The following is a 23,946-nucleotide window of genomic DNA, read 5'->3' as shown; positions in this document are numbered from 1 at the left end:
AAAAAAAAAAAAAAAAAGGCCCAGAGACCTCACTGATACGTTCTCAGCAGCTGCTCTCTGAGAGGGTCCGCTTCTGGCTGGCTGTGGCAGCGCAGAGGAGCCGCAGTGCAGCAGCACAGCTCCTCACAGGGCTGGGGCCCCAGGCAAACAGGAAGGCTTGCTGGGCCTGGACTGCCCACAGGGCCGCTGGCTCCAGCTCAGCATCCTTGCCTTCCAGCCAAGGCCTGCCTGTGGACCTTTCTCTGGGCCAGGGCATGCAGAGGGGACCCTGCGGGGGGCCGTGCGGCTGTGCAGAGGCCCTCCTTTCATCTTCCATTCTCTGAACCACATGGCTGACTTTCTCTGTAGCTTCTGGGCTCAAACCTCACAGGCCACCTTCCCCCCCCCCTTTGCCTTTGAAGATCATTGCCTCCACCTGCCCCGACCCCTCCAGCTAATTAACAAGTTCTCCAAGGTGGGCAATACATTAGAGCAGATTGGAGACTGCTGCTGTGGTCTAGAGGGGACTGATTTGGAAGCCTGAACCACAAGCGTTTTTGTTTAATTGAGTTCCAGGCTTGCTTTGACTCTTGGTATAATGATAATAACTAACATTTATCCAAGGCCACTACTAGCCTATGTGGAATCTTTGTGCAAATTAGAAAAAGGCATGTCTTTATCTGGTGGGCACAGACCCATGCTAGAGCATGTTGCTTGGTGGGTAGAGTGAGTGCTGAATTTCAGCCCTCACTCACTGCTTTGGACAGGCTCCCCTTGTGCAGTGAACAACCTGCACCATGTATGGTATCCCTGTATATTTTGTTTCATATGGTGTACCAGAGTCTGTTGTTCTCTCAACTACCCTGTAAATTTATAACCCCCAATTCACTATTAAGGGAATCGAGGCACTGAGAGGTTAAGTGACTTGCTCCAAGTTACTCAGCTCCTGTGAGGGTGGAGCTGAGAGGATGCGGCTTCCATTCCAGGTTGGCCAATTGAAGTGGGGCTAGCAGGGCTGTCTTCTTTCTCTCCCCCTGCAGACATGGCTGGGCAGCTGCCCCTGGGGCCCCACCTCCAGGACCTCTTCACCGGCCACCGATTCTCCCGGCCTATGCGCCAGGGCTCCGTGGAACCCGAGAGCGACTGCTCGCAGACCGTGTCCCCAGAGACCCTGTGCTCTAGTCTGTGCAGCCTGGAGGACGGGTTGTTGGGCTCCCCGGCCCGCCTGGCTTCCCAGCTGCTGGGCGACGAGCTGCTCCTCGCCAAACTGCCCCACAGCCGGGAAAGTGCCTTCCGCAGCCTGGGCCCATTGGAGGCCCAGGACTCGCTCTACAACTCGCCCCTCACAGAGTCCTGCCTTTCTCCCGCTGAGGAGGAGCCAGCCCCCTGCAAGGACTGCCAGCCGCTCTGCCTGCCGCCAGCGAGCAGCTGGGAACGGCAGCGGCAAGCCTCTGACGTAGCTTCTTCTGGGGTGGTGTCCTTAGACGAGGATGAGGTGGAGCCAGAGGAACAGTGACCCAAATCATGCCCGGTGGTGGCATGTGTCCCCTGGCCGCTGCTGGGGGCAGAGCCTCTGTGCCCAAGCACGGGCGAGGCTTCCAGCAGAGCTCCAAAGCCTGGAGGGCTCCTGGGAGCACTCACTCCTCCATTGTGTGTTTGCATGAAAGTGTTCAGAGGAGGCAGGGGCCAGGCTGGGGGCGCATGTCCTGCCCCCACTCCTGGGGTTTGCCGGGGGTTGCCCGGGGCCCCTGGGGCATGGCTACAGCTGTGGCAGACAGTGATGTTCATGTTCTTAAATCAAAACCACCACGTGCACATTTCCCCCTTGGGTGATGTGAACCCCTATGGGGGCAGCTGTGACTGGGCTGTGTGGGGTGGAGCGGGAGGGAGCCCTGCCTCCCCACCCCCTCCCCCTGCCTCTCCTCTGCTTCTCTCCTCACCTCCGAGTCCATGTGTAGTGCTTGACAGAATTGCCCCCGCCTGGGGTGGGGGGTGGCTCTGACCCTCCTGGAGCCTCTGGATTGAGCTGTCCCCCCAAGGGCCCCTCGCCCAGCTGGGCTCGTGCTGTGCTTCACCTGTCCATCATCTCTAAATCTTCTTTTTCCTAAAGAGGGGTCTTGGTCTGTTCTTTCAGTCGGATCTTCTCTGGGAGGCACTGGAATGATGAAGGCCTGTACTCTCGGCCCTTTCCCTGGCCCCCCTGGCGGGGTCTGGGCCCTTTCCCAGCTACTTGTAGGACATGTGGGCAGGGTCCTGGTGGCTCTCAGCCCGGGGGCTGCCCCATTCACTCGAGAGTTCTCTTTAGGGTGGAGCTGGAAGAAGGGATGGCTCTGGTTGCCACGGAGCCGTGATTTGGATGTTCTTCCAGAGAGGGCCACGAGGGGGCCACACAGGTGGCTGGGCAGCTGTCAGCAAGACGGGTGCCAACGAGTGACAGTCATGAGGGAGCGTCTCTCCTTGGGGAGGAAAGAGGGTAGTGCCTTTCTTGGCTGAACAAAAGGCCAAAGCTACCTTACTGGGGGACTGCGCCCCAACCAGGGTGTTGATGAGCAAGCGGTGGCGGTGGCCTCTGCAGACCCTGCGTTCCATGGACAGCAGGCTCTGGAGTTTCATGGCTGTCGGGAGGTGGGTGGCTGCTGAATCTGGAGCCTTGTAGGCTTTGGCAGGTGAGAGGGCCCGAGGTAAGAACAAGAGCCGGTGGGCACAAGCATTCTACATAGAAGTGGCTCATTAGGTGTTTATTTTGTTCTATTTAAGAATTTGTTTTATTAAATTAATATAAAAATCTTTGTAAATCTCTATATACATCTGGTCACGGGAGGTTCCAGTATAAACCCATATTAGTTCTACCCCTTCCCTCAAAGGGGGAGCAGGGGTCAAGTGAACGCACCCCCACCCTGTCAGGGCAGTGCCGACCTTCCTACCCTTGGAACATTTGCTGCAGGTGGGCACTGGGTCAGATTTCAGGTAGGATGAGCCAGGAGACGCTAGCACCCCAGGTCTGGAAGCGGGGCTGGAGCTCCTGTTTTCCCAAGGCAGAAGGAACAGGAGAGCTGCAGGATCTGGGCCGACAGCCATGGCCACTGCCATCCCAGGCCACCCCTTGAGGGGATCACTGGCACTTGTCGTCGCTGTCAGAAGGACTGCCCTCCTGGGGGAGGCCGTGGCGGGAGCGGGGCCCCCAGAGTGCATGCACCTCAGTGGTCTCTGTGTCACTGCTGCTGGTGGCACTGTCTCGGAAGCTGGCAAGGGGCGGCCGGACTTTCACACCCTGTGCTGTGACAGAGCCCTCGATAGCCTTCCGGAGCTGGAAAGGTGAGAGGATCAGATGTGTGGACTCGGAGCTCCCTGCTCAGACTCCTCCCCAGCACTTCCCCAGGTGGCTGGACATAAGCCTCTGAGCCTTTTTGGAAGTGGAAGTGGTCACTATCATCTCACCTCCTTTAGCGTGACAATTCCAATGAGTCTGCCAATACTGGTGACGTAAGCATGGTCCACTCCCAGCAGTGAGAAGATGGTGTGAGTCTGCGGGGTGGGGAGAAAACACATTGGACTTGATGTGTGAGGGGACAGCTCTAGATTATAGACCAGAGGGACCCAGAACAAGGTGGTGGGGGGCAGTAGAAGGGGTGAGGATGGATGGTGAGGAAGGGGACAGAACCACTGGAGGAAAAAGAACAACAGAATGTTTCTGTAACCAGGCCTCAGAAACTTGATAGTGGGAATCTTTGTGTTGCTTACATTGATGGAGCAAGGGACAGAGGAAGGCTTCTTTGTCCCACGTTAGAAAGGAGGACAGAGGAGAGAACAACTGTTGAAATACGACATCAGATGATTGGCCAGGCTCCAGGCTAGGTCTTTCCTACATTAACATTTAATTTCAGTAGCGTCCTGAGAAGTAAGTATGATACCCATTCTACAGGAGAGGCAACATGAAGGTCAGAGCTGAAGTGACTCGCTCAGGGTCACCAGGAAGAAGTGGCCTTGCAGCCCCAGATCACTTTTCATCACATTATAGAAGGAGGAAGCACAGCCCCAGTCATCCCATGCAGCTGTCCAATTAGTCATGGACCGAAGTTCCACACGCACCCCACTCCCCCTTAGGGGTATTGGCCCTGAATCCTCTGCCCCTAACTCACCTCTGCGTCTGATACATGCTTCCCATTGGCTCTCAGTTGGCTGGCCAGTTTTGGTACCCCTCCAATCTTGGCCTGCAGTACTCTACATCTCTCAAACAGTTTGCCTTTTCTGGGGCCCAAGTAGCATCCCGGGTCCTTTTGAGATGTAGCTTGCAGTCCAGGAGGACAACAGTCACGCCCATCCCCCCATGTTTTTCTTGCTTCAGGCCCTCCCCCAAGGCTTTCGAATGTAATCACCAAGGGTTCAGAAATTGTCAGGCAGTTCCCCTTGTGCTCTAAGTGGATTTTCTTGGGCCAGATGTCTTGAAAAACACTCTACTGACTCAGCAGTTCCTGGAATTTTTGGCCCATCATTTATCGCACTGTTTTGAGTTTACTTGTAAGTGTTTTGGCTTACTGTTTGAATCAAAATGGGCATTAATAACCCAGCTTCCTGAGTATCACTTACTCAGAACTCACTGTTATCATCTTAACACTTTAAAAATGTTTTATTATACAGTGCTAAATTCTCCATCTAAGACATGACAGTAATTATAAAAGGAGATAGATAGAAGTTCAGTTTTAGAATACACTTTTCTGTGCTCCTTCCATGCCTATGTCATAACTGTCATGTGGTTAGCAAGTTCCTCCTCATATCTAACTTGAATCCTATGTGCTACAAGTTATCTTTAATTTCTTCGTAAGACTTCAGAGGAAAACATCGTTATATTTCCTGTTTCAATAATCCCTTAGCCTTGCCTTATCATTTAATAATCCCTCTCAGCTTCTCCCAAGGATCCTATTAAATAGTTCCCATTGATTTTCTGTTCTCCACCAACCTAATCAGAGTGAGCTTCTGGCAGACTATATGCTTTTTAGAGTTCCAAACCACTTGTCCCACTAAGCCTTACGGATTGACTTTCTGAACATCCTGGCCATTCCCCCCAACCTCCTCACCATCCTCGCCAGACAGGGCTGCAACATCCTAATGGGTTCTGCTTTCTGCCTCCCTGCCCTCCAACTTGGCTCTGCCATCCTAAGAGCTTTCTCAAACTTGAGTTAGACCCCAGACTCCCCAGAATGGCCCATTAAGACCCTTCCCAAACTCGCCTCAGCCTGTCTTTCCAGCCTCAGATGCCGCCAGCCACCCCAGCTTCCAGCCTCAGATAATCACTCATCCTTTCTGAGAACATCCATTTCTTCCACGCTTCAGCCCTTCCCTCACGACACCATCTTTTAAAGTCTCCTGTTGTTCACCTCTCAGTATAAGTAGTAGCAGTAATTCCTAACATGTATGGAATACTTACTATGTGCTGGGCACTGTTCTAAGTGCTTCACATGTTATCAACTTTAATCCTCAGAAAAACCTATGTTGGCACAACGATCCCATTTTACAGAGAAGGAAAGTGAGGCACAGAGGCTAAGAAATGTGACAAGGTTTCGGGTTCAGCCCGCTGGCACTCTAGCTTCCCCCCTCCACCCACTGCTGCTCTGCAGGCGGCCCTGAATGAATGAGGCACTCTGATGGTACGGGGACGTCCAGTGGCACAGGTTCCTAAATAGTCTCCAGTGTATTCCTCTTCCCTCTGCATGTTCCTTTCCTGGACTTCACTGGGCTACTACTTACTGACTCCTCAGGCCTACGAGGACATTTTGAATTCTCATCTTGTATGTTCTTATCACTTTCAGTTCTTTATACTTTTGTTAGTTGGTTCCTCAAAGGCTTCATTTCTTCCTCTGATTTTTAAGTTTGCAACAAACACCTACTTTGTTCTTTTTCATTTTCATTTAATTAGACACCAGGGAGCCCACTGGAGGGCCCATACTTCTTGGGCTTGGAAACAGTGAATTGACAGGGAGAGGGTGAGTTTTGCCTTTCGAAAGAATCCTGGGATTGGGGCCAGGAAATCTGGCCTCTGGGCCTGACTCTGCTATATTGACTCGGGCAAGTAACCTCCTCACTGCCTCAGCTTCCCTGTGTATTAACATGGTTAAATCCACAGGCTTTTGGGTCAGACCATCTTGGATTCCAGCCCTAGTTCTGCTACTTACTAGCTGTGTAACCTTGGCCAACCTGCTTAACCTCTCAGAATCTCAATGTCCTCATAAAAACTAGAATAGATGGGCTTCCCTGGTGGCGCAGTGGTTGGGAGTCCGCCTGCCGATGCAGGGGACGCGGGTTCGTGCCCCGGTCCGGGAAGATCCCACGTGCCGCGGAGCGGCTGGGCCCGTGAGCCATGGCCGCTGAGCCTGCGCGTCCGGAGCCTGTGCTCCGCAACGGGAGAGGCCACAACAGTGAGAGGCCCGCGTACTGCAAAAAAGACAAAAAAAAAAAACAACAAAACAAAAAAACAAAAAAGCTAGAATAGAAAAACTAGAATATCACAATACCCATCTTACAGGGTGGTTGTGAGGATTAAATTAAACATGTGAAGAGCTTAGCCCACTGCCTGGCATGTAGCAGGCACTAAAAAAACCACGTCAGCATTATCATCATCACCGTGTGATGTCTGAGGATTAAGTAAGGTGACAGAAACGCCTTAGAGGTCTTAGGAAGAAAGGCTTTAAATAAAAGCCAAATGTATTATTCACAGGCCTATCTTCTTTTTTTCTTGCAATTGCACTGCAGTTCCCCACTCATCTTGATCCGAGGTCTTTACCCAAAGGCTTATACGTTCCTTTATTACCTTTTGCTTTTTTGTTTTTGTCCCCTGTTCTTCCTGCCCTGCTTGTCTGCACTAGGCTGGCTCTTGGGCACAGTTTGTGTCTAAGCTAGCTGCCCAAGCTGCAGACCTTGGGAAAATTCCTCCCCTTTCCCCGTCTAATGTGCTCAGAGGCTTGCACGTTAAATCTGTCAACAGTTTAGCTAAACCCCCCTGGTTTTTGCCCAAGCAGCCTGCTGGGTGTGCCTGTACTCCCTGCCTTTGCTCAGAGGCCTGAAGGTGCCCAATGATGCCGGCTGCGCCATTCTTGGGGGGCCCGAGGCAGTCCTGCAAAGACAGCCCCCGCCCTCTGTTAGCGTTAGCCTCACCCACCGGCAACCTGTCTGCACTCCAGTTTTCTCTGCATTTATGCAGGCCATTGTGCCCTTCTGCTGAGCTATCTTCCTGTGTCTCTACCAGTTTTCCTTTGGCCTACACTGAGTCAGACTTTCTGGGGTCTGACATTCCAAGCCCCCCACTAGGCACTTCTCATCTTTGTTTATCTCTTCTCTGCAGTGTCCCCAATCCTACTTGGATGTTTGTTCGCTTGTTTATTAGATTTTCTTATCCTGCCTATTTCTCACCCATTTTTTTCAGCGTGGGTGTATCAGCCTTGTCAGGCGCTGGCAGCCTCCTGCCTAGCTCTGACTCTAGAAGGTCAGAGGCCTTCTGGCTTCCACCCAGCTCCAGCCCTGTCTTTGTTGCCGCTTTGGTCCAGAGTTCCCTGGGGGCAAGGCTGAGCAGAAGAAAAATGATGCTTGGCTTCACCATAGGCAGGAAGAGGCTAAGGGGCCCTGCTCCTGGCCTCCCATCGTTTGAAGCAATGTGTTTGAAAAACATCTTAGCACAGAGCCCACTCTCTCCTGTCTCTTTTTTTCCCCACTGGCTTGAGTCCAAACTTGTGGGAGGACTTAGCTCCCCACCCTGTGCTCCTGAGAGCCCAGGCGGCCCCGGGCCTCTGGCCCTACCTTGTGCAAAGAGGTCCGCTCCACCAGCTGGAAGGGGGCAGGGTCAATTTTGCAGTCGCTGAAGTTGACAGGTTCATCTAGTTGCTGCTCCTCCCACTCTAGAATCTGAGGGGACAAGACTAGGAGGGTTAGGGAGAAAGTACCAAAAGCTGCTCTCACCTCCTTGAAAGTTGGCCTGCCCTTTTTCCTACCCCATGGTCCCTCCCATGGGGACAGCAGCCAACATGATGACTGAACACACTCAGGAAGAAGAGTCCAGAGTCCAGGAACACCTTACCTCCTCAGGGGTCATCTCGCCTTCCAGGTCCGAGTCACTCTAGGAGACAGGAAGGATGGTTGGCAGCTAGGGGCTTGGGGGAGGTGGTGTATCTCACCAGCTCAGGGGAAGCTTACCCTGCCTAGAGCCCGGCCCTCCCTGTCTAGTGCTCCTGAGCTGCAGGAAGAGAGGGAGCACTTACCGCCAAGGAAATTCGGACCCGCTTCGGCTTGCGTTTGTCACATTTTTCCGACTTCTCCAACTTTGTTAGCGCCAAACCAGAGAGAAGAGGAGTTGATGTTATAGGGAGGAGGGAGGTGAGGGAAAGTGGAAAGTGGTGGGGCTGGGAGGAAGGGCACAATGCAGGGACAGCTGATATCCAGGAGGGAAGAAGGGCAGGGAGAGTGGAGGCAGGCACTGCAGGGTTAATGGACAGGTGGTCTCAGCGTCAGAGAGAGAGCTGGAGAGAAAGAGCCAGATGGAGAGGCTCTAACCACTCACCTCTGAAGCAGGCTCGGGGTGCGGACTGCCACAGAAGAGGCTTCTGAGGGCGATGCCTGCCTGCTCCATGTTCCCTGTGTTCCCAAACACAAGGCCCTGAGGGCAATGTCATCCTTGCTGGAGAGGATCAGGAGAGGTGAGGAGGGCAAGGGGAGAGGTGTCCTGGTTCTGCTCCTGGCCCATCTGGGCAGCCTCTTAGCTGGGATGTGCTCCAGTAAAAAGGTTGGGCAGGGACCCTAATGCATCTCCGGGGCTGGTCTCTGGCTCCATCGTGCTAGCAGATGGGCTCACCTGTGGGACTCTCCTTGAGGTTCATGGTGTTGCTGGGCCCCCTCTTGAGAGCAGGCTTCAGGGGCTTGTGAGTCTCCCCCCGTGCTGCAGGGAAGCCCGAGTCTTCTGTGTTCACCTGCACAGGCAGGAAGGGGTTGGGGAGCCCATGGCCTTGGACCACCTCTAAGTCACCCTCCCCAACAGTCTACACAATGACATTTAGGAAGTCTGGGTGCCCCTGCCATGGGGCTTTTCCCCTCACCTGGAAGAGGAGGGAGGTCTCAGGGCTGGGGGGACTCTCCTGATCGGAGGGGGAAGAGGTCCGGGCAGCTCGATGCTCCTGCATGTACTGCCGCCGGCGGGCTGGGCTCAGCTGAGCCCCCAGCAATGCCACCACCTGTGAGCACTCGATGGAGCCCAGGAGGATCATGGACTCTGGATAGAGCAGGTGGGAGTACTCAGGAGCTGGGGGTGAGGCCCTCCTACCCCCCTGACCTTCTCTCACACCCAGTGTGGGGCCTTGGACACAAACCACACTCCCGAGGGAAACCCTGGCTGGGTTTGCTAGCTTACTGCCTTTGGAACCAAGGAGACTGGTCCTGAGCTCCTGCCCCTCCCCCTTCCTGAGCAGCGACCCGGGCAGATGACCCTAGCACCTGGGCCCTCTCCTGGTCTCACCAGGGGACTCTACTAGGGCCAGCACGCGGCCCTTGGTCCTGTGCAGTGCCAACCGCAGGTCCCGGAAGGTGCAGCTGAGGGCCACGTGGGGAACATCCCGCACCATGATGTCCTCCACTCGCACTCGGTACTGCCTGAGAGCAGAGAGAGGCACGTGGTTTGCCATCAGCATGGGGAGGGTAGCCCGGAGCACTACTATCCCAGGGCCGTGAGGAAGGCCCCAGAGCCTATGGGGACAAGGGCTAAGGGCCGAGGTGTACCTACTGCCTTCGTTCTGATGGGGTGGGTCAGCCACAGCTCCCCCAGGGAGTGGACAAGGGCAGCTCTGGCCAGGAGGGAGCAGGGTGGCTGGTCTCCCAGCCTCACTGGCTGAAGACCTTGCTGGAGGTGGGTGGGAGGGAGCCCTAGGGTGGCTTCTGCCCCTCAACCGCTCCCCCCTTGTCACCCAGTCCTCCATACTGGTGGCGGCCCCAGCCCAGCTCAGGCAAATAGGGCAGTTTCTTGATTCGGATGATGCTGTCATAGAGCGAGGGCTGTAGGCTCTGGGCAACGGCGTTGGCCAGGATGACGGCGATCATAACAGGCAGGATGTGGGCGATCTGGCCTGTGAGCTCGAACACGATCACGGCCGTGGACACTGTGTGTGTCACTGCTCCTGCCAGCGCAGCCGCCCCTGGGGACAGCCACCCTCAGTCTCCTCAGGGTGCCCAGGCCCCAGATGACCCCACCCGCTAGTCCTGTAGGGACCCTCTGGGCTGCCCAGTACAATCCTGGGGAGTGGGCTTCTGCTGCCGAGAGAAGCCTGGTTTCTGCCAGCAGGGGGCGCCAGAGCCTCTGGCCCTGTGGCCCAGCCAGGGGTTTTCCAAGACAGACGGGGACCTGCAGCACTCACCTACCACTGCATAGCCTCCAGGCACGATCCGGTAAGTGCTGCCGTCTGTGTGAATCCCGTCTGGGAACCAGGCAGCCATGCTTTCGCCCACCAGACGCCCAAATGCTGCTCCTTCAGGGAGGGGGGTGGGAATTGAAACAGGTAGTGGAGGGGGTGGGCAGGGACACTAGGAAGAGAGAGGGTCAGAGGGTAGGGGAGGGGGCCGGTGGGTCATTCAGTGCAGGGGACTGCCGGGGGGGGGGGGGGGGGGGGGGGGGGGCAGGTACTGGACCAAAACCCGCTCCCAGGCAGACAGGGGACAGCCAGGGGGCAGCCAGAGGGTGCAGGCTGGGAGAACCGCAGCTGAGGACTCACCAATAACAAAGACAGGCATGAAGGCCCCGCAGGGCACTGGGATGGTGGTGGCCAGTGCAGACATCCAGAACTGCAGGCAGGAGGTCGTTCAAACAGGTAGAGGCACCTCCAGGCCCCAGGCAGCTCCCAGCTCCACCCCCAGAAGCCTACCTTGCTTATCAGTCAGGCACAAACTTCCCAGCTATCTTGGAATCCCCCAGAGGTGAAGGAAAGGAGGACTCAGGCACCAGGTGGCTTGGGTTCAAATCCTCACCCTGCCATCTAGCTGTGTGACTTTGGGCCAGTTACTTAACCTCTTTGTGCCTCGACTTCCCATCTTTAAAACAGGGGTACTAATAGTACCTTTCTCACAGCATTGTGGTGAGGCTTAAAGGAGTTAACATACGGAAAGCGCTTAGAACAGTGCCCCACAACTAGTAAGTTTATGTTGGCTATACATAAGGAGCCCCACCTTCATGAGAATGAAGATGACCAGGGTGAGGAAGACGTTGGCGCGTGGTGGGTTCCAGGCCTGTGAGGTTCCGGGTGGCTCAAGCTCCTCCATCAGGCCCTGGCGGACCCACGTCCGGTTGTCAAACAGGGTGACCAGTGTCTCTTTCTGTGAGAGCTGTAGGTGAACAGGGTGCCTCAGGCTGGGGGACAGACAGGATGAAGGAAAGGGGCCCACAGGAGAGCAGGGACTGTTGGCTTTAGAAGGGATGCATCCCAAGAGAAAGTACAAGTTCCTGTTCTGCCTGGGGTTACCTGTCCGGCCATGAACTGTCCAAAGCCAGGGGGGAAGGTCAGAGTAGAGATGAGCAGGGTCACCAGAGCCGGGAAGAGCAGGCGTCTAGAGATGTAGATTTCATAGCATCAAATACTTACTACAGACTGGTGATAGGCTTGGGTGCCCTCACATACCTCAGGGCTGAGGTCACAGCAGGGCCTTGGCTCTTACATAAAAGCACACAGTTCTGAAAGAAGGCCCCCTTTGCCATCCATGATACGACGTCTCTGAGGGTGATGGCCATCCAGGGTTATAATGAACCCAAATGCCTTTCTGTTGGCTCCTGACTCCCTAAGTGGGTAGCACCAGCAGAAAATTCATCCCCCCAGCCCTCTTTGGACACTTCTAAGCCGTGACGCCTCCCCTCACGCTCAAGTTTCTTCTGCCTCTGTCTGTTTCTCCGAGGTGACTTAATAGGGAAGGTCACACAACATATACTCCAATAAAGAGGTTAAAAAAAAAAAAAGAGTGAAGGTCGGTGTTGGGGGAAGCCGGGGTCACTCATGAAGTTGACCGAAGGTGCCAAAGGGAGCAGGTTCAGTTGGTTGCCCCTTCCCTGAAGGACGTCAGTCCCAACAGAAGTCATGTCTCAGGTCTCCCCACTCCCAATCCTCAGGGTCACAACTGAGAGAGCTGTGCTCCATGAGGGAAGAACTAAGACTCAAACATTCTCCAGGGAGCATCATTGCTATCTGGGCCAGGCCAAGAGCCTACAGGAAGCCTTAGCCTTTGATCCAAAATGCCCTCTGCCACTGACTAAAAATCCAAAAGTGCCAATTTTCAGGTAATTCAAATAAAAGTCAAAACGTTCAGTCTGGAAAGCACCACTGAGTGCCTGTTTTTGACTGGGCCACTATCTACCATCTCACCTGTCACCCCCCTTCCCCCAGGCCACGACCCTCACACAACCCAAAGTGCCCCAGAGTCAACTCACTTCTTCATGAGGAAACGGTTGATGGTCTTCTGCTTCCTCATGACCTGGACAATCTTCCGGTTCAGATAGACAAAGAGCGCTCCCCCGAAGCCACTTGCAATACTGGAGAGGGAACAAGCACCTGGGTGAAAGGAGGTCTCCCCTCTCTTACCTCCTCCTCTCTGACCCACCTCAGCTCCCTCGGCTCCTCACCCAATGACAGCAAAGGCCGGCAGCTCCTGGAGGTCGAAGGGGAAGTCAAGCCGGAACCGGGTTTTGAAGAGAGCCGTAATGGTCTCTGAAGGGAAGCAGAGTAGCAGAGGGAGGTGGCTGTAGCCTCGGAGGTCCCCACCTGAGCCATTTCAGGGCTCCTCTCATGCCCCAGGTCCCCCCACCTTCATCACGGTTCCAGACTGCCAAGACCCGGAAGATGAAGGCACTGAAGGTGGCGGCAAAGAAGCCCCGCCAGTAGTTCCGCACAGCGAAGAAGGTAGAGGTGACCTCGATGCTGAAGAGCACGCCTGCGGGGGCGGGGTGTGGGCAAGGAGAGCGCCCCTTGAGGCCTGAGCCTGGCCTATCGTCTCAGACCCAAGGGCAGGGCTGGGGCTGACCTGACTGCCCACCTCCAATGGGTGCCGCGAAGCAGCAGCCCACTCCCACGGCACAGGCGGCGGCCAGCATCTCTGTGTTCCGGGATTCGTTCTGGCGAGAGCGGTGGAAAGGGGAGTCGGCGTGCGTTCGCGTGGGCTCAGCAGCCCGTCCCTGCCCTCTGCCTTCTCCCGAGGTCCCCCTTACCTCATAGATGCCCCCGAACAGGGAGAGGAGCTTGCTGAGGAGAGCGGCACACATGCTTGCGATGTGCACAAAAGGGCCCTGGGAGGTGGGGGCAGGTGGTGAGTGGGGAAGGGGCACACCCTGATCTTGGCCTGGCTTCTTCCTCCACTTGATGGACTCCTTTATTCCCCAACCTGCACTTACCTCTTTGCCGAGGGGCATCCCACTGCCGAGGGCACAGGTCAGCCCGATAACCTTAGCTACGAAGGTCTTGAGGGTGAGGTATTCCTTGAGCACCACTCCCCGCAAGATGGTCTTCATCTCGGGGATGCCGGACCCTGCAAAGGCACAATCCCAGGACAGTCATTTGATGTGCCGGTTTCAGGAGGTCCCATCTCTGCCCTCTCTTTCTCTTCTACTGTACCAACAGCCTGAGGAGCCAGGATCTGTGTGAATCCAGCAGAGAAAGTGATGAGGACGACGGGGTAGGTGACCCAGGCCAGATACTGGAGTAAGAGGTTAGTGTTCAAGCCCCGGGACATCCACTGCTGAGCTGTGGGGAGAGGATGTGCCATTGGAGCTCCGAAGCGCACATCCAGTCCCCGCCTGGCCACTGGACATACTGGTGTGACAAGGTGTCCCAGGGAATATCACACAGAGCACAGGCACAAGGGGTAGGGAGGGGGCTAGAGGGCATGCACGGAGACAAAGATCACTATAGGTAAGAGGGTCAGTTGGACAGGCGTGGCATCAATGGACAAGTGTGGCATAAAGGAGGCAGGTTGGTTCTCCCTAGCCCTTCCCCACCAGCCCTTGTCCTCACCCTGCAGGCAGGCAGCAATGGCATAGTCCATGGCCCAGCTGACCAGTGCCATGAGGAGCCCCAGCAGGACCAGGAAGATCCAGTCTTCACCAACCCTGGACACTAGGAACTTATGGCAGTGTACAGTACAGACTGGGAGCAGGGAAGGGAAGAAGGGGAGGCTGGCACCAAAGTGCTCCTACCCCTGTCCCCCCGCCCCCCACAGGCAGCTCTAATGGTCTCGGACCCCCTCAGCACAGCACAGCCAAGTCCCCTGTCCCAACCCAGGTCTCACTACGGCATCGGGTGCAACGGCTCTGTCCGTATTCCAGAAGCTCTGGGGCAGCCCGAGGGGAAGGTGGACCCCTCCAGGGTTCGGGCCCTCCCAGACGGATCCGAGCAGCTTCCTCTTTGGCAAAGGCCCCAAGGTCCTGAGTATACCGGCCATACATCTGAGAAACAGGGAAGATGGGGGTCAGCAGACAGGGGCCGAGTGGGGACAGAGGGAGGGCTCCTGGGGCCTCAACTCCCCTTCTCCTAGTCCCCACATTATATACCCCTTCTTGAACCCACACTTCCCACTTGGGGTGTGGGAACAATGCACACTGCAGATCGTGGGGGCTGTCCTGGCTGGAGTGATGGGGACAGCCACGGTACAGGGACACAGCTCTGGGGGTGGCAGAATAATTGGTCCCCTTCTCACAAGCCTGGGGAGGCATGGAGCACTGAGGAGGAGTGGGAGGGAAAGCCCCAGAGGAGGAAAAGATGGAAAAACCTACGGCAGTCTGCAAGTGGGAGGAGGGAAGGTCAGAGAATAGGGTATGGTCAAGGGCATATGGGTAACAATAAGGGCCTCATGGAACCGGGGGCAGCTGCGTTGGGCCTAGGAACAGGCGGGGCCCCAATCCTTATCACGTTCCTGCTGGGCCTCTGGCTTGGAACCGACTCAGCTGCACCCCCCCCCCCCCCCTCATCCCCTTGTCCCCATTCTCCACACCCACCCCCCACCAGCCTGCCAGCCCAGCTGGGAGTGGAAAGCCTCTCTGGATGGGGAGAGAGTGCTTGGTGGCCTCAGCCCCATTCTGGAGCTGCCCTGAGACCAGTGGTGGGTTGGGGGATAAGCTGATGACTGGAGTGTGACCGTGAATGCTGGGGTGATGGGATCCGAGAGTGGCTGAGCAGTGGCTAGACCTGCCAAGCTGGGTGTGTGTTGGGGGGCAGGGAGTAGTAGATTCCGGCTGCCACCCGCAGAGCTTCGGGACACAAAGGGCTCCTGTTGGGGCTGGGGGGGGTGGAGGGAGGGAAAGAGAGAGAGGGAGAGAGGGAGAGAGAGAGCTCGAGCGCAGGAAAGGGACGAGAGGGAACCAGCGGGAGGAGAAAGGGGGAAAAGAGAGTCCGGGGAAAAGAGAGTCCAGGGGAAAGGGCAGAGAAGAGAGAGAAGGAAACCAGAGGGGGAGAAGGGAGGAGGAAAAGAGAGAGAGTAGAGTAATAAAGAGGCAGACAGCGCAGGAGGGGGAGGTGAGTGAGTGACAGAAAGACAAAGGGATCGGAAGGACAAGAGGGAGAGGCTGGAGCACAGAGTGCCAGGGAGAGAGCTTGACCCTGAGAACTCATTCCAGAGATAGAGACCGGGCGAGAGAGATGGAGAGGTAGCTGGTGCCTGGCTTGCTAGACCAGCGTCCCACGCAGATTGACAGACACATTCCACCCTGTGCAGAGGCTTACCCCCTACTCTCGCTCCACCCTCACCATTGCCACCTCTCCCTGTCATCGTGTTTCATCCAGTCACTCTTTCTTGTAACTGGGCACCTCCTAGCCTCAGATACAGCCCGGGCCCCCTTCTCCTGGAGAAGTTCCTTCCCTGCCTCCTTCCTGGGCAAATTCCGGCCCACGCTGATAAAAAAAGAGTTACAAGGCCCACTCCCTTCCCTAGAGTTTGGGTCCCCCACCCCAGTGACACAAGCAGAAGCAAAAGGTTTCTCAAACACTAAGTTGCAGTGGTGGTTGTGAGTCGGCGCAGATCCCCAGGACCCCTGCTTCTAATGACACTGAGGGACAGCCCTGGGGTGGGGGTGGGGCTGGACACCCAGGGTCAGATGAGCAAAGGTCCCAACTCCTGCTTGACCCATCCTCCCGTAAGGCTCCTGTGCCCCAGGGTGGCAGGCCACATTTTTCCAGAGAATCCAGTTTGGGGTTCCTGCTAGTGCTGGTTTGCCAGCTCCCAGGGGTAAGGGCCGGAGCTGCGTTTGGGTCTAATCATCTTCCTAGCAGTGCCATGCACATAGTGGAGACAGGATTGTCTCAGATGGTGGAGACTCAGTGCAGAAAGAGAAAGTTCAAGCATGTGAGTGGTGCTAGGAAGGGGTAGTAGGGTGCTGAGACTTGGACCCAAGTGGCAGTGGGGAGGAGCAAAGAAAACGTTGGTGGGGGGAGTAAAGGGAAGGACACCTGGAACAGGCACCTGAAGTCCTTGTCTGCAGGCCCCCAGCCTCAGCCAGAAACCTGCATGCAGCGTTCCACCCTTTAGCACTCCAGGCTCTCAGGCCCTCGAGCCTCAGTTTCCCCAGCTCAGAGGGCTGGGGCGGGGTTAGGGTAGCCCCCCCCCCGCCCCCGTCCCCGTCCCCGTCCTCGCGCTTCCACGGGTAACCAGGAGCAGCGGTCCGGGAGCACACTCCTCAGGTCTCTGCTGGCTTCACTTACCAGGGTCTGCTCGTACTGCAGCGCCCGTGGCTCCATCCCTTCCTCCGCTGCCGCCGCCCCCGCCGCCGCCGCCATCTCCGCTCACAGCCCTCTGGCCTCCCGCCGCGGCTCGGGCTCTGGCCCGGACTCGCCTCCCGGCCCGCAGAGCCCGCGCCCACACCCGTCCTGTCCCTGTAGCCTGGGCGGCCGAGTGCAGAGTGCGGCGGGCCCCAGGCGGGCGCCGCTGGCGCAGCCTCCCGCTCTCGTCCCCTCCTCGGCGGGCGGGCCGAGGGCGGTGCCCACCGTGCTGCTCCGCCCGCCGGCCCATCTAAGGGAGCCGGCCCAACGCGGCCGGGGTCCGCGTTGGGGCCGCCTCCCTGGCTCGGGAGGGGCGGCAGGGGGCGCCTGGAACGCGTGAGCCCGGACCCAGTCTCTGCCGAGGCGGGTGGTTGAGAGCGGCGCCCGGGCCAGGGTGGCGGCGGGTCCACTGGCACGTGGAGGGGCCGGGCGGGGCCTGTGGCTCTCCGCGCCCGGCCAGGAGGGGCGGGACTCGCCGGGGCTCTGTAGGGCCTGGGGCCGGGGGCTGCCGAGCCGTCTAAGTCAGACTTTCAGGCCCAATCCCTCAGGAGCGGCGTCCTCTCTTGCTTCTTCGCTGGGGCCAAGGGCTCAGACCGGCCTGGCAGGGCCCCTCCACTCCGTCGGGGGTGAGAAACAAAGCTGGGGGGACTCGGAGGGGGACGCTAGGCCCAGAAGGGGAGTGCTTGGAACTGGGACCCTCGGTCTCTCTCATCCCCTTCCTTTCTCTTTGCCTTCTTCGCGGCTCCCCGAGGGTAGGTGCACTTGGAGCAACTTGGCCTTCGGCTTGTGCGGGGGTGGAGGTGGAGAAGAAACGGGAAGGGGTGAGGCCAGAGGGAAGGGAGGTCTAGGTGCCTGGGAATCGGGCGTGGGGGGACAGAGGTCGCTTCTCCCTGGCAGGGCCCAAGGAGAAATCCGAGTAGCTGCTCACGTCTAGCCGCCAAGGGGGAACGGCCTGCTGGCGCTCTGTGCTCTGCGTTCTCTGTAAGGGTCCGAAGAAGGATAGAGCAGTGGGTGGGGTGAGCACAGGTGGATGGGCAGTGTCAGAGATAGTGTGAGGGGGAAGGGCCAGTGTCCAGGAAACAGGCAGTGTGCCGGAGGAGGCAGCACCAGGGTGAAGGGGCACGTGGGAGCAGCGGGTGTTCCCAGGAGGAGGGAGCAGTGTCCGGGAAGGGGAAAGTGTGAGAGCCGGCACCCTAGAGGAAGGGGCAATGTAAAGGAAGAGGTGGTATCTGTAGGAGAGGATTGTGTCAGGATGAAGGAGCACATAGGAGAGCTTGTCCAGGAGAGGGTCGTGGCGGGGGGAAAGGGCAGAACCGAGCTTAAGGGGCAGTGCTCAAGGAGGGCAGTGGGTGGGTGTTAATGCCTGCTGAAGGGGCGGTGTGAGGGAAGAGAGTAGGGGTGGGGACGATGCAGGCTTTCCTCTTTCCCATGGTGACATCATGGCAAATTCCCAAACTGGACGGACCCGGCTCAGGTGACAGCCATATGGGCCGAGCCGGCCCGGGCCGGCCTGGTTGCCAGCTGGAGGGGCTGGGTCCTGAGCCCTGCCGGGCCAGCGCCCTGGGGGCGGGGTTCTTCTCCGCTCGCCCTTCGCACGGACTGTGCCCTCGGCGGGCAGGCGGACGGGCACGGTAGGGTACGGGCCGGGCTTCTCTGGGCCAAGGATCAAGGTCCCTGGCTTGGGTAGGCCCCCAAGCATTCCAGTCTTCCTGACCTGGCTTCTGAAGAGGGCGCAGTAGAGCCACTGGAGAGAGCCGGACAAGACGCCGCCTCGGCCGGAGGTGGGACTTATCGTGTTGCCGCCCGGGGCGGAGTTATTTGGACCTGAGACCCGCCCTTAATACTGCAGCCTCTCGGAAAGAATCGTTCGGGGCGGAAGTTAAGAAGCCCCGAGAGCTAGGTGGCGGAAGTGGCCGCGTTCCTGCTTGTCCGTGCGCATGCGTTATTCTATTTCTTAGCCGCCGCTCTTGAAGCGTTGCCTTTTCCTTTCTCTTCTTTACCTCCACGCGAGGGGGTGCGCGTACCCCTGGTCGTCGTGGTCGGGCGCTCAGCCCCTCCGCTATTTTCGTGGCCCCCTCACCATGGCGGGCATCCTGTTTGAGGATATTTTTGATGTAAAAGACATTGACCCGGAGGGCAAAAAGTTTGACCGAGGTAAGTAAGATTTGGAGGGGCTGTTTGGGGGAAGGGGCTAATCTCCTCGGGGACACGCCCCTGGGCCTCTCGTCCACCCATTTCACGTAGCCTACCCCTACCGGCAGGTCTTGGTGTAGGGACCTTTCTCAGGAAACATTTTACAGATGAGGAAACGGAGACTCCGGGCTCTCCCTGGCTTCACACAAGCTGTGCCCAGTGCCTGGATGGCCTTTTCTCCGGGGATCTTTCTAATCGCTACCCACTCTGTGCTAGGCGCTGTACTGTGCACCTTACACACACTTTATCTTACGTATTCCTTTCAAGAGCCTCCATGAGGTAGGTGGTGTCTTACCCATTTTGCTCTGAGAGACAAAGCAACCCACCCAAGGCTGTACAGCGAATAATCCGACCTCAGAGCCCTTCGCCCTCAGAGTCTTTACCTCTTTGTGAAATCCTCTCGGAGTTAGAGTTGACTGGTTGGTGTACAACTCTTTATTCTGTCATTGATCAATAATTGTCTTTGGTGTCTCTTCTTTTGCCTAGAGACTGGGATGTTTTTTGGGACAAAACCCAGTTCTTACACAAGTTGATAATCCCCTTAGCAGAGCACCTGGCACAGAAAGATAAAACCTTTGGATGAATGAATAACTTGCCCCAAATCAGGTTGTTTCTTAACCACCTAGGTAGGCCTAGGACCTGGATATTATTTGTTGCCAGAGGATCTTTTTCTGGGGATTCTATCCACTTGCCATAGGTTGTGTCCCCTTTCCTTCTTGCATATGTGGTTCTTTTTTAAATTTATTTTTGGCTGCGTTGGGTCTTCGTTGCTGCACGCAGGCTTCTCATTGTGGTGGCTTCTCTTGTTGCGGAGCACGGGCTCTAGGCGCGAGGGCTCAGTAGTTGTGGCATGTGGGCTCAGTAGTTGTAGCTCATGGGCTCTAGAGCACAGGCTCAGTAGTTGTGGTGCACGGGCTTAGTTGCTCTGTGGCATGTGGGATCTTCCCAGACCAGGGCTCGAACCTGTGTCCCCTGCATTGGCAGGTGGATTCTTAACCACTGCACCACCAGGGAAGTCCCTGCATGTGTGGGTCTGATTGAGCCTGCACGTCTACGAGAGGCCAGTGGATACAGGTTGGGTTAGATTGAGTATTCTTTTGCATCCAGCCCCCACGAAGTAGGAGTCTGCCCTGCGCTGTAGGGTCTGCCCTGGGCCAGGCAATGACCTCTGCCACTCTTTCCCTATTTCCCTCCAGTGTCTCGACTGCATTGTGAGAGTGAATCTTTCAAGATGGACCTCATATTAGATGTAAACATTCAGATTTACCCTGTAGACTTGGGTAAGTATTGAACATAAACAACAGCAGGAGGCTTTTTGCCATTTCCGCTGTTCTTCACCCTCTGATGCTGCTGTTATTTTTCAGGTGACAAGTTCCGGTTGGTCATAGCCAGTACTTTGTATGAAGATGGTACTCTGGATGATGGTGAATACAACCCTACAGATGATAGGCCTTCCAGGTGAGGGAGTGGAGCAGGGAGTACTTGAAATATGCCTGCGGACTGTCGATAAGTGGTATAGAAAGACCCTTACTTAATTCATAAAATAAATGATTATCAGCAGAATCTATGTAACCTTAAGGAAATTGCTGCACTTAAGAATTCAGACATTCAGGTGTTTATCCAAAGCAGTGATTACAGTGTGAGTTGCAGCTTTTTGATGGCAGAGGAAATGAGCACTGAATGACCTAGGCTTTGTGGGCCTTGTGTCTTGGGAGGGAGTTTGGTGTGATGCAGAGGCTTTCGAGCCCCACTCAGTTCACATCTCAGCTCTACCACTTATTTGCTGAATAACCTTAACCTCTTTCTTTTTTTCTTTTTTCTCATTTGGCTGCGTTGGGTCTTTGTTGCTGCGCCTGGGCTTTCTCTAGTTGCAGGGAGCGGGGGCTCAGTAGTTGCAGCATGTGGGCCCTAGAGCGCAGGCTCAGTAGTTGTGGCGCATGGGGCTTTGTTGCTCTGCAGCATGTGGGATCTTCCTGGACCAGGGATCGAACCCGTGTCCCTTGCATTGGCGGGGGATCCTTAACCACTGCGCCACCAGGGAAGTCCAACCTTAACCTCTTTCAACCTTAGTTTTCTCATCAGTAAAATATCGATGGTCATACCCAGCTCACAGGGTTACTCTGAGGACTAAATGACATTATGTTTGGAAAGTGCCTGTTGTTACGATGCTGGCACTTAGTTACCAGTTACCATTTTTAAAGGGCCTCTTATTGTTGTTAACTACATTTAAGAATAACTGCCACTATTGTTCCACAGGGCTGACCAATTTGAGTATGTAATGTATGGGAAAGTGTACAGGATTGAGGGAGATGAAACTTCTACTGAAGCAGCAACACGCCTGTAAGTTCCGTGGCCTTGTGAGAGCCCTCGCCCCCTCCCTTTTGTGAGAATTTGGACTATGCTCTGAAAATTTGGACCATGCTCAGGCTTCCTGGGTTTCTTTCCCCGAGCACCTCAGACCTAGGTGGGACCCGGAAAGAAACTGTTTTGGGAACAATTTTCAGTCTGAAATGTAGATTGCTCACTTTGCCCTCTGTCAGGACCTCAGGGCCTGGTGGTCCAAATGAGAAACTGGTAATCTAGCTGTGTGAAATGCCAAGGAAGGTTACTTCTCCAAGAACTAAATGCAGCCTAAGTGATTAAACTGCTAGGCGTGTGTGTGTGTGTGTGTGTGTGTGTGTGTGTGTGTGTGTGTGTGTGTATGTTTTGCTACTCTGCAATCCAATCCCTAGTTCTTTGGTTTCTCTGCCCAACTATTTTTTTCTTTTCTTTTAAATCTTATTAAAACAACATGTGCCCTTTGTAAGAAATTTGAAAAGCAGAGAAGTAACGTGAAGAAGGAAAAAAGTCACCTATAATTCTATAACCAGAGGGAATCTTTTACATAAACATTCTTGAATGTTCTAGGGTTTTTTTTTTCCCTGTACTTTTTTCTTTGAGCTCATGTTGTTTATTACAATGTTTTGTTCTGTTCTTTTTGCTTAATGTTATGTAAAACATGTTTCCCCATGTCAATTTTAAGCTATTCCTAAACATTTTAATAGCTATGTAACATTCCAGTAAATGGATGTATCTTAATTGATTTGACCATTTCCTTTATTCTGGGCATGGAGTATTTTCCACCTTTGCTGATATAAAGAACAATTTGGTTCCTGATGACAATACTCTAGAAGGATGCCTTTTTTTTCTTAGGTTGGGTTGGAGAGCTGCTGAGTAACAGTTGCTATGGAGCTCAGACTCATGGGACTGGGTCTTCTGTTTCAGCTCTGCCTACGTGTCCTATGGGGGCCTGCTCATGAGGCTGCAGGGTGATGCCAACAATCTGCATGGATTTGAAGTGGATTCCAGAGTTTATCTGCTGATGAAGAAACTGGCCTTCTGAACCACCCAGGGAGCCAGCCTTGTTGCTTAGTCACGCACGTCATGGACGTTCGTTCAAGCCCGAGTAGCAGTTGCTGTTGTTCACCTGTTCAGGAGGGGCTGGCTCTCTGTCCACTGTGGGTGCATCTTTAGGAGGTCTGGACTCAATGGGAAACTGACTTGCCTGCAAAAGACCCAGTGGGAGAGCTTAAAATGAATCAGAAGTTGTTTTATGTATATGATTTTTTAAATTAAAGTTTACTTGTTCAGACTCTTTTCCCCTCTTTTTTAGCAAAGTTTTCTCCATTTATTTTAAAATCATTTTTTCCAGTTCGCCTACGGTATATTATGTTTCTGGCCCACAGCCAGATGGTCACATGTCAATGTAGGATCTGTCCCAACCTTTTGGTATCGGGGTTCAGGGTTATCTCCGTCTCCTGGCTGACTACCCCCAATATTTATCCTCCAATGTGATTTTCTGTCTGGGAGAGAGAGTGTTGTGCTTTTGGCTCCTGAGGGCACCACCCATTTGGCATAGAATCCTGAATAGGCAAGGAGCTCTGCTCGTGTTCTTCTAACACTTTCAGTTTCTCAGGAAGTCAGATCACGTTGACTTGAATGAGTTGCTTGCATAGCCTGGAAATGTTCGTCATTTCATCCAGCTTTGAGATGAGGCTTTTCGACACATGCATGGGACACAACTCTGAAGAGGAGAGGAAGAACGATTTGGTGGCTGTGGAAGCGGGTGGAGGAGTTAGCTCTCTGCTTTACATTCTAGTGGTGACCTGGAGGGAGGGCAACTGGTGGTGGTTTTTACCAGTGACACTGAACAGGGAGCTGCCTCACAGACCAGTGAAGTAGACAGGGCAGCAATACCAATGAGGTTTGGCAGTTCAGTGCCAGTGCCTGGGACCATACAGCAGTCTGACTGCAGTCACTAATTTATCAGTGGGGGAAGAACAAAGTTGAGGAAATGGTGATGCTTACAAGGACTCCAGCATCGGAGCTGCGTCTTCAGCCTGGCATTTGAGGTCTCAGACAGTACATGGGACTCTGATTTCCCCTGGGAAGTTCAGGGTAACAATCCAGAAAGATCGTAAGTGTGTATTAAGTAGTTGTCTCTTTTTGTTTTTGCGGTACGCGGGCCTCTCACTGTTGTGGCCTCTCCCACTGCGGAGCACAGGCTCCGGATGCACAGGCTCAGCGGCCATGGCTCACGGGCCTAGCCGCTCCGTGGCATGTGGGATCTTCCTGGACCGGGGCACGAACCCGTGTCCCCTGCATCGGCAGGGGGACTCTCAACCACTGCGCCACCAGGGAAGCCCAGTAGTTGTCTCTTTTGATCTCCCTTTTTTGCCATGAGAGTTGGTCCTCCTGCTGGGATGCCTGGGGTATTTCCTTCCCCATCATTTTCAGGTCTTCACAGGAGGTGTTAGAAATAGTATTTAGGGAAATGGGTTGAAAATGAATGGCCTCTGTAGGGGGGAGGAAAAGGTATTTCTTTTGCTTTACTGTGGGGTGGGGGTGAGGGGAGAGGGAAGTAGGAGATGAAGTGGGAGTTGGGATGAATTTTTATAGAATCCTAGAACCTCTTCCGTGCAAATTTTTTTGTAGGGGTTGGAGAAGGGAGAACCTAATTACCGATAACAGTTTGCAGGGTAGC

At 55.1% G+C, this 23,946-nt stretch overlaps 3 protein-coding genes across 6 annotated transcripts in view; 2 read left to right on the top strand and 1 right to left on the bottom strand.

Annotated features, from left to right (window-relative positions):
* The window catches only part of FAM131A (family with sequence similarity 131 member A), a 9,370-nt gene extending 6,604 nt beyond the window's left edge, over positions 1-2,766 (top strand). For both annotated transcript variants that reach the window (XM_029214659.1, XM_029214658.1), the window contains one exon: positions 1,020-2,766. In XM_029214659.1, coding sequence (XP_029070492.1) covers positions 1,020-1,495 — 476 coding nt within the window. In that variant the 3' untranslated portion in view covers positions 1,496-2,766. The remainder of the gene's footprint in view (positions 1-1,019) is intronic.
* Positions 2,710-16,899, bottom strand: CLCN2 (chloride voltage-gated channel 2). Of its 3 annotated transcripts, XM_029214656.1 has the most exons (24): positions 16,674-16,899; positions 14,269-14,425; positions 13,995-14,126; positions 13,596-13,724; positions 13,376-13,509; positions 13,193-13,270; positions 13,021-13,099; positions 12,793-12,918; positions 12,611-12,695; positions 12,419-12,520; positions 11,463-11,547; positions 11,170-11,325; positions 10,719-10,788; positions 10,365-10,475; positions 9,932-10,145; positions 9,473-9,606; positions 9,057-9,229; positions 8,816-8,930; positions 8,525-8,598; positions 8,226-8,285; positions 8,045-8,083; positions 7,768-7,872; positions 3,418-3,504; positions 2,710-3,286 (listed from the first exon to the last, which is right to left on the bottom strand). In XM_029214656.1, exons 1-24 carry the CDS (start codon positions 16,746-16,748, stop codon positions 3,092-3,094), a joined length of 2,715 nt encoding a protein of 904 aa, XP_029070489.1. In that variant the 5' UTR covers positions 16,749-16,899; the 3' UTR covers positions 2,710-3,091. The 3 variants fall into 3 exon arrangements, 2 of the variants coding, with proteins under 2 accessions (XP_029070489.1, XP_029070490.1); XM_029214657.1 differs by lacking the exon at positions 12,793-12,918 and having other exon boundaries at positions 2,952-3,286; XR_003792360.1 differs by lacking the exons at positions 2,710-3,286; positions 3,418-3,504 and having other exon boundaries at positions 8,525-8,641.
* A 301-nt stretch (positions 16,900-17,200) lies between these two features.
* Positions 17,201-22,566, top strand: POLR2H (RNA polymerase II subunit H). The gene is made up of 5 exons (XM_029214654.1): positions 17,201-18,884; positions 20,120-20,203; positions 20,288-20,381; positions 21,180-21,263; positions 22,188-22,566. The coding sequence occupies exons 1-5, from the start codon at positions 18,812-18,814 to the stop codon at positions 22,303-22,305; spliced, it is 453 nt and encodes a 150-aa protein (XP_029070487.1). The 5' UTR covers positions 17,201-18,811; the 3' UTR covers positions 22,306-22,566.
* Positions 22,567-23,946: the final 1,380 nt, after the last annotated feature.

This window comes from Monodon monoceros, unplaced genomic scaffold (assembly GCF_005190385.1).
Source record: "Monodon monoceros isolate NGI ecotype Baffin Bay Population unplaced genomic scaffold, NGI_Narwhal_1 Super_Scaffold_11, whole genome shotgun sequence".
NCBI lineage: Eukaryota > Metazoa > Chordata > Mammalia > Artiodactyla > Monodontidae > Monodon > Monodon monoceros.
This window is presented reverse-complemented; position numbering and strand designations above follow the sequence as displayed.